Genomic DNA, 9,837 nt, shown 5'->3' with positions numbered 1-9,837 from the left:
TGGGGCATTGCTTGCAACTGTGCTTTGTAAATAAAGACATCAAGTATAGGTACTAAAATGTCACACTTGTATGTACCACAATTGTTACTATTACCATAGCTGGGGTCAGAGGCAAACAAAATGGCTGCCCTCCTGCATTCTCAAACCAGTGATTTTTCTGAGGAACTTTAGATTTTTGCTGCGCACATTAAAGATTAACGTTCGATCCTTCTTCCTCTGCACAGGGGAAAATTCACACCACAGCCAGCGACGTTTGGGCCTTTGGGGTGACGTTGTGGGAGATATTAATGTTGTGCAAGGAGCAGCCATACGGGGAGCTGAATGACGAAGACGTGATTGAGAACGCTGGGGAAATCTTCCGAGACGGCAAGAAGCAGGTGAGTGGGGGGAAGACGGCAAAGATAATAGTGCGTTCGGGTCATCAACAGGGAGACCAGTCCGATATATAGATGTTATTATACATTCCTGACAGGATCCTGCAGTAAATAAAGGATAAATCCTCAGGGAGAACTCTAATTATTCCTCTGGGGATCTTCTTTGTGCCCATGTGCTGATTTATATCAATATTTAACACGTTTCTATCTGCCAAATGTCTAATCTGCCAGATGCTCCCTGTCATTAATACCGAATACAGTCACAGTATTTTTATTTTAAATTACATGTTCATAATTAACATTATTATTAAATAGGCTTAAAGATGGTTCTAGTCTCAGAATAAAAACAGTACAACATTGTGCAAATAACAAATGTCCTGTAACCCACAACTAATATTAGATTTCAGCCATCCTGGCTGAATAAGCCTATTATCCGATTGATTACTGGAATATAGGACACTATTGCTGTCTGTGGCTTCGTGTCCTACACACCGTATAGGTCATTTATATTACGCTGTAGATGTCTCCGTTTTATCATCCCTGCGTCTCTCTGAGCCGCCCAGCACACGTAATGGGGAACGGCTGCTTTACAGTCTGTGAATAGGGGGAAGTTCTAGAACACAAGAGCTAGAATCTGATTGGTTGCTCTGGGCGATGCCTCCACTTTTTTCTTTTAAGAAGGCTGGATAGATTTACCCCTGTGTTTAGTTTGCAGAGAGCTGCACACTGCAAAAGTTTAAATGTCACATGGGAATCCAACCTCCTGCCCCTATAATTTTTTTTTTTGTCTAGATAATTGCTTGATTTAATTTGAGTTATGGCTTAAAGTATTCATGGGAATGAGGGGACATAGGGACTATCTATATTACATGTGGAACTTTTGCATCTCTGAAGCATTTTATTATAGTGGGTAAGGTCATCTGGAAAAGCGTAAACCCCCTATTATTAAAGTAATAGGATGAGATCCGATATCCACCAGCCCGGGGCTAGCGCAAAAATCAAGTCCGCTTGTAAAGTGTAATATCTGTGTGCATGGTTGGAACATTACACGGTTGGAGGGGGGGGGTAGCAATGCAGATAGTCCTCCCATGGCCCCCTCTGTGCGTAGCCTGACATCATAGCGGCAGCAGGCAGTGCAGCGGCTACAAGCCCCCTTTTTAGTTCCGGTCCCTTGCCCGCTGCACCTCCTGCAAAGAGCGGTAGTTCCGCCACTGGCCAGATGCCCCTGGCCATTCCGCCCTCGTTTCAATCATCTCATTCCCCAAATTGAAATCCCACTCCTGCACTGCGCCGCAAAACTGGGTGCACCCCGGCGCCTACTTTACAAGGAACGTCCTTGCTCCACCGACTCCTCCCATCAGCCTGTGCAAACTTCTGCTCCGCTCCAAACCAGTGCACTTTGTTGGAAAGCTAGGCGTAGACGTCACCAAAGAGAATATTTAATGAATAGCCAACAAACTGGCGGCTCCCACTCTGGTTTGTTTCAGAGACTTGTAAAGCAACACATTTATCCTGCTGTTGTGTTCGCCAGCGTTATTTTATTAGGCTACAGACATAACACAGGTAGGAAGGGCCTCACGTGTGGGTGACGGAGGAGGGGGGGGAGATAAAATTAGTCTTCAGATCCCAGTGGCGGTTATTAAAAGCTGTTTGCTAGATTTATAGTGAATCCAATTTGCCTCTGTGGCCTTAAAACCCACTTAAGACTTTCATCCATCTATCCTCTTATGTCATGAATAACATCCGTTCTGGAATGCAGAGCTCAAGGGATTAGTCCTGAATAACCCATTCTGCCGTTTATAAGAAAGATTGGTGGTCCTGTCCAATCACACATCAATCAATGCAAAGATCTGTCATGATAACTCAGTACTTTATTACAAATGATTTTGAATGAATAATCCAACCTCTTTCTTCTCTGCCCCTACAGATCTACCTGTCTCGCCCACCACCCTGCCCTCCGTCGCTGTATGAGTTAATGCTGCGCTGCTGGGCCCGAGACTGCAGGGAGAGGCCATCCTTCCAGGACATCCATGCTTTGCTTACCTCTCACGCCCTCTGCTGTTCCACTGTGGAAGTGAAGGAGTGAAACGCTCTAAAACACAAAACTACATTTTACCTAAATCTCTGTTCCTATAGACTTGTAATCCTTATAAATGGGTCATAGGATTTAGGAAACATTTCATTTCATCCTGAGCATCAACCCATATAACTGTTTGACTTCAACCTGTTCCCCCCCCCCCCAGTCATAAACACTGAATACCCCAGTTATAGGATATACATATGCTATCTACTAATAGATACAATGTGAGTACATTATACTGCTCTTCTACACAACACTGGAATTGTCATTGCAAACATAATGCTACGGTCTGTATGCCAGATTAATACTTTGTGTTTTATCATCAGAACAGGCGTTGCCCCCTTTCATTACCCATATTCTCAGAAACTGTATACAGCAGAACTTTAACAAGCTTACATCTAAATTAATGTCGCCTACGTAGAGTGGTGGCCGCCATTGTGTGGGAGGAACCAAGATTCACAGGAATGCAGCCAATGGGTAGCGGTTCCTAGTTAATCAATAAGATGCTTTTTCCATTGTGTGTGATTAATGGGTGCACTTTATAGTCTCCCTACTTCAGGGACTCTTCCATCCCAGGGTATTCCCAACAAGAATTCATCCATGATCTTCTTTTCTCAAACAATTTAAACACTAACTTATTCATGAATCATAATATACATGTTTCAACTCCCATACTCTAATAATGTTACGACATTCCGCACTAAAGATACCCATTATACAATAGGGCTTTTTAGTCTCACTATGATCCTATAGTTGGATTCCATAGACCATCCTGCTTCCAGCAATATAATGGTAAATTAACCCTACAACTGCCCCTCAACCATATTCATATTTAGATTTGCCACAGCCATCTCCGAACCCCCCCTAGCGTACCATACACGTCTTACTGCTGGTTGGCAGACATGCCCGTCTGCTATATACTTTTCTTGCTTAAATGCACTAAAGTCGGGGATGGGATGAAGGGTTATGTGTCAAACACACACAGGATTTCTGTCTTGGGACTTGTTATTTCAGGAATGATAAATATGACTGGCATCCTTCATACGACATCTCCTCTGTCATCCCACACTCTGAAACCCTGAAACCCCCCTCTGTACAACGATGCGAGCCGGGAGCCAAATTCTCCAAGGTCGCTTGCAATCCTGTCACCTGCTAGTGACGCACTTTCATATCACTCGTTTTACAGACACCTTAGATGTACGCTGAGGTCCATCAGAGGAAACGCCTTCATCGCCATTCATGTCAGGAAAGGGATTCAGGTTTTAAATTCAATTAGTGTACAACATACACTCCGAGATTGCACAAATCACCTTATGGCTTTAGCCGTTTCACCAGAACAGAGATGACAACATGATCGTCAATCCAAACACTGGACAATTCCAATCACCGTCTTGGGAACATCTGCTGCTATCTCTAAACTTTTTTTTAAGTCGCCGGAAACACTCCCATGGTTGAAAGTTACTGTGCCTTCCAGGAAAAGTATTTCGGACCGGATGAAAACCGAGATGGACTTGAGTACATTTTTATTTCTTTCCATGAACGGGGAAAAAAGTCCAGCTTGTCAGTTGATATGCAGTATAATTAATATGTTCTTATATGATCTTGATGTTAAGAAAAGTCAAGGAAATTAGATGCACTCTTTTGCTCAGTTTAAAAGAAAGTCTATGAAACGGTTTGTTGTTTTTTTTTGTAGTTTAGACTAATCATAAAATCGATTACTGAAAAATCTGTTTAATATCTATAATCCTCCAAATGTTTTTGCAACAATAAAATTCATAGGGTCATCAAGACGTCTTTTTACATTTCGATTTATGGTTTCAATTTGCATTGAATCCAGGGGGGATAGGACATGAACTTATGGAAACTTCGGACGTGAAGATGTTATATTAATTATAATGTAAGTGGAAGCACCATATGTTATTAATTTGTCTGTCTTTCAAAACGCTCACTGTTTTCTCCATGAAGGCGATGTGTCTGGTTGCGGGAGGAGTGTTAGGTCCTCTGGGAGAGTCTTGACTTTTCCAAAAGAAATTGACAACCGTAGACGGGTTGAAATCCTTTATTTGAGCTGTAAAGTTGGACATTGGTTCGAATGTTAACGGATTGTCAGAGCTGAGCCCAATTGTGAAGGGGCTTAGACCTTTGTATCCCAATTTCAATGCTACGGCCTGATGTGTATATATAGTACTGCTAATTTAAAGCTTTTAAAATGAGATTGTGTTACAATTTTTTTTATATGATGTTAATATATAGAGATTTGCAGAATATATCACTAATTTGCAGAAATAAAGATTGCCTTTTTTCTAGATTCTTTTAGAATCTGCTTTTTGTGTTTTCTTTGTATAATGCCTGCCTTCCCCTTCCCCACATGTCCCAGGAAGCTCATATCTTTCATTTGAATGGGTTGCAGAAGCTTGTACATACCTTAGGGATCAACTACTGGAGGACGTATATGCACGCTGAACATGCATAGGAAAAGATGTTGACAAAAACAACTTGTGTGAGTATAAAGCATCTCAAGATGCTTTATACTGAAAAACAGTAGTAGTTACACTAGACATATGTCATGTGTAACAAGTATGCATACTTACTACTATTCCTGAAGCCGCATCTCTCCTATAAGGTGTAAGTGCTAAAATGGTATTATCCTAACTAAAGTACCCGGTGGTGCCCTGGTTTAAATCTTAAAGTTATCAATAAGTTGAATGTAACGCAACATTTTAAAAATAATTAACAGCTTTTCCAACACACCCATGAGGTGGCTGCCTGGTGTCATTTTTGTTTTTATATTAAATGTCATCCAGGTCCATCCAGTAGAAGGCCCAAAACAGGCTCCCCAGGTCAAAGTTCTGCCCAGCAGGAGGTTCAAGCAGGACCTCAACTCCGTAGTATGTCTTCTGGGATCCAATGTTACTAGTCTGAAGTTTTTGCCCAAATCCATCCAGTGGAAGGCTCAGAATAGGCTCTTGGGGTCAAAGTTCTGCCCAGCATACACCAACGGGATGTCCAACCGGGACCCTAACCCCCTTATAAAACATGGCCAGGATCCAACTGGACCACCTCGCATTGGATTCATCCCAATCAGCCAGGGGTGTCGAATGCATAACCGGACAGACAAACAAACAGACCAATGATTTTCATATATAATAAAGTCATGAAGTGTCATATATACATAAGATAGAATAATGCCTTGACCGTTAATAATAAATGTGAAAGTCTCAATATTCAATATAAAATGTAATTAGATACAAACAGCTGCTGTTTATCCCTTTAATCAAATTGGAATCTTATTTGGGGGCCCCTGCTTCACCAGGGGGTATAAAGGGTACTTTTCTAGCAGTAAGGCCCTAATCCATGCTAAAATTGTCTGGCTTACTTCAACCCTCTATGCCTCCTTCACTTTAAGTAATAATTTTCTTCTTTCTATAACAATGCAACTATCAGAGCGGATAGAGGTGTGATTGGCAATTCGCTGCCGAATCCAGTCTCTCTTTCAACAGGCCCCTAAGAGACCATCCAGTCCCTATTGTTGTCAGGAGCGACAGGCCCGTCCCTAGTACAGAATCTTGATTTGACTTTCCAGCCCATCCTGATTGCGAGATGCCTAAACTTGCAGATGCATGTGGACAAGTTTTAAATGGAGTCCGGTCAATTGGTAATAAATGCCAAAGCTCTTTCTTTCATGGACATTCAGGATTCTTATCACCATAACCCAATCTGGGAAGGACATCACAACCTTTTCAGAATTGTAGTGGGGAAATCCCATTACCAATTCAGAGCACTGCCCTTTGGTTTGCCCACAGCACGAAGGGTATTCACAAAAGTCATGTGATCATGGCAGCAGTCAAGTTATTAAAAGAAATAAAAAGAAGACCGACAGTCAAACCTTACCTGGATGACCTTTTCGTAAAAGCAAACAAAACAGGAAGGATGTCTAGAGTTCCACAAAAAAAAAACCAACCTATGAGGAACACTGGAGTCACAATGGGAGGGAACGTAGACGCCTACGCTTCTGATCTTCTTTTGGTCCCTTGGGACACCACCCTCGGATCTCTTGACCTGGCTCCATAGCCCTTCCCATTTCGGTTTAGACAAGACACCATCAGATCGATGTCCAGCCATCCACCAGCTGTTGGAAGACTTGCAGGTGGAGTGACCACTCTAATGAATAAACATCCTGACGACTATGATGGTCCACCTCCCAGTTGCCCACTCCAGGGTTGAACACACCCATGGTGGCCTGAAGATTTCTTTTGGCCCATCGCTTGATGCAAGTCATCAGCCTCATAGACTGGGGACTCCTGCTGTCTCCTTGATGGTGCAGATACTCCACTGCCATGTCTTTGTCCGACTGCAACTTTAAGGCTTTTTCTAGAAGGATGGAACTACCTGAACTACCATCTTCCGTATTGCTCCTAACTCCAGTATGGCGATGAGGAATTTGGACTCCTGGCATCCATTGACCCTTAAAGCGTCACTGGAGGATCCCCCCCCAACCCCGGATGCTGGCATATGTGGTGAGAAGGATCCAATTCCAAATGGTGGATGGATGTCCACTGGTGAATTTGCTTCTCTTCAGCTACCACAACCGTGACTGGCTCACTCTGGGAGACAGAACAATGCATTAAGAGGCCAGCTGTAAATGGCACTTGTTCCACTTCTGGAAATCACTTGAGTGCAACAGAGCAAAGCAAACTATCTTGAAAGAGGAGACTATCTTGACACCCGCCTCTTGGTCAAGAGGGACTTCCCCATTGCCTAAAGGGAGATCATCAACATTATTTATTTATATAGTTCCAGCAAATTCTGTAGCATCATCTTTGGGTAGAAACACCCATTGTAGGAGTGTATTGAAAAGTAACCCCAAGAAAATAATCCTCTGTAACAATACCAGATTGGATATCTTGAAGTTCAAAATCTGTCCGTGTGATTCCAGACTCTCTGTGACATGCTTGAGGAGTAACACCGGGGTACTGGGCTTTATAAGAAGGCTGTCCTGGTATGGGATCACAGTTATCCCCCTGGACTGTAGCATGGCCACCATGAAAGCCTTGAACTAGGTAAAGACTTTTGGGGCTGTTGACAAAAGGTAGGTCCCTGCATTGGAAGGGCAGAGACTACACAGTGAAACAGAGGTGGCACCGGTTTCCCTCGGTATGGGCAGATAGGTGTCCTTGATGTCCATTAACACCATGAACTCCCCTTGCTCCATTACAGACCTCAGCAACTCCATACAGAATTCGTCTTTCTGGAGGTGGTTCAAGGACTTTAGATTTAGGATAGCCTGACCCACGCATCCAAAGTTGATGCAAACCACTTATCCTACAGGAGCAGGCGGATCCCACCACAGAAGTCCCCGGATGGGCATTCAGTCAGTCACGCTGTTTGGTTATCGCCAGGCTTGGAAGCAGGGCAACTGGCTGCCCATGGCTGTTTCCCTCTCCACTGGCTTCCTCTGAGTCATGAAGGTTGGTCTCCAGCTGTAGCTTGGGTCCTGGACTTTTGCGGGGCGCAGGAGGACTACTAGGTCTGGGAGCGTTTGATGGGAAAATGTGCTCTTCTTCTCTGGCAACCAAGATAAATTTGTCTAGCTCAGGGACAAACACAATCTCCCCAGAAAAAAGGATTGGATTCCACAGCATTCTTAGATCCTGTGTCTGCTCCCTGAGCTCTCCCATCAGAGAGCACGATGGGCCTCCCTCCACTGCAGAGGCAGAGATTCTGGCTCCTAGCAGGCTGCCATCGATGGTGGCCTCCCCTTAGGTACTCAGTGTCCAGATATATTCCAAGTAAAAGCAATGTGGATCTGGGTCGTCCAGCTCTAGACCCTGGGTCTGAATGCACACTGGAGCTTTGTGTTACACTTAGAAAAGTGTTGCTACCACTCGTCCTAGAGGGAGGATCATGGGCGCATTATCATTCCCACACATGCACAAAGGAGGGTAGGATTGAGGTAGATATGTGATTTGAAATACAGGTTATGGTGGCATACACACTTCAGCTATACCACACAACACAAGCCATATGCACACTCACATAGAGGGTGAAGAGCGGATGTATAAGTGTACAACAGATAAAAAAAAACAAACCACACTCTTCGGACAGGCTATGAAGAATGCTTGATCCCAGGGCTATACCAGCCCACTCCAGCCCTGATATAACAAATGTTATCAGTTAGCAATAAACAATCAGCCGCTATACAAGGAGATGGCAGAGTCCCCTGGACAGGAAGCCCGTCACAAGGGGAGGTGTCTCGTAGCAGATGCACCACAATACCATCCTGCTATCAGTAATGGGGACTTTGCCCATGAACTTCATGTAACCCAGGAGCACGAAGGGCAGCCAAGATGGAGGCCCCCACCAGTCACATTGTCAGAAAGTTAAGTCCCCCCCCCAAGGAAAGTGGGGCCTTACCTAGAGTAGTTCTAGCTGGCAAAGCATCCTCAACATCCTGTGCAGCTGCTGTGGAACTGCTGGGTCCCAACGGCAGTCAGTTTTGTCCTCCAAACGTTTGAGAACAGGCTGTCCTGCTTGGACTTCCAGCTCCCCCTTCTCAGTGCGTCCTGAGGGTTCATCAAGGCTGTCAGCATCCAGTGTTTCCAACTCAGATTATTAGGAACATTTTAAAGGAAAAAGAAAAATGCAGAAAGCTCAGTGACCCAGCCTAAGGTAGCCCACGATGGGACCAGCCCAGGGGGGGGCAAATGTCCCCCTGCCCCGATACCCCACGGTGACTCCAGGGTGCCTCCTAGGATTTTAGAGAAAATCATTTTACTTTCAGTAAAAGAACCCGTTTTTCCTGAAGTGGTGCAAATGAAAATGTCAAATAGTGAGAACAGTCTGTCACCACTTGTTATAATATAGTTACAATGCTAACGATTTAAGAACCAATACCTGGAGGAGTCAATACTCCGCTAATCAGCCAAATGAGAAGCAGCTAGATAATGCTGCCGATAGTCACCGCCATTATGGCACCAGCTTTTCAGTACCTGCATAAAATGCATCATCTTAAAAGGCGCATACATATAATCCAACGGTGTGCAAAAATATATCCTGGCGTATGCAGACACATTTTCGGAGCGCAAATGTGGTACAGAAATGTATATCTTACACAACAACAAAAAAGCGTATGTACATACAACTCTGATTAAGCCGTTATTACAGGATCTATTCTCCCGAATGCTTGGGACATAGGGTTTTTCCAATTCCTCTCGTAAACACGTTTACTATACTTTGTTATGATGTAATTTGTCACCTTCTGAAATACTATAAAATAGCGCTGAATACTGTCAGATGGCAAGAATAAGATGGTATACACAATGAGCACATCCAAGACTTCACGTCAACTAAAGATTGAAATAATTGAATGAAATCTCTCTGAAA

At 43.8% G+C, this 9,837-nt stretch overlaps 1 protein-coding gene across 1 annotated transcript; it reads left to right on the top strand.

Moving 5' to 3' along the window:
• Positions 1-191: 191 nt before the first annotated feature.
• Positions 192-4,762, top strand: LOC142101485 (epithelial discoidin domain-containing receptor 1-like; the record flags this gene model as incomplete). The annotated part of the gene is made up of 2 exons (XM_075185938.1): positions 192-377; positions 2,302-4,762. Coding segments are annotated over 2 exons (345 nt in total), but the record flags the coding sequence as incomplete, so codon positions are not given.
• Positions 4,763-9,837: the final 5,075 nt, after the last annotated feature.

Source organism: Mixophyes fleayi, chromosome 9 (genome assembly GCF_038048845.1).
Source record: "Mixophyes fleayi isolate aMixFle1 chromosome 9, aMixFle1.hap1, whole genome shotgun sequence".
NCBI lineage: Eukaryota > Metazoa > Chordata > Amphibia > Anura > Limnodynastidae > Mixophyes > Mixophyes fleayi.
Note: the sequence above shows the minus strand (reverse complement) of the source record. Positions and strands in the feature narration are given on the sequence as shown.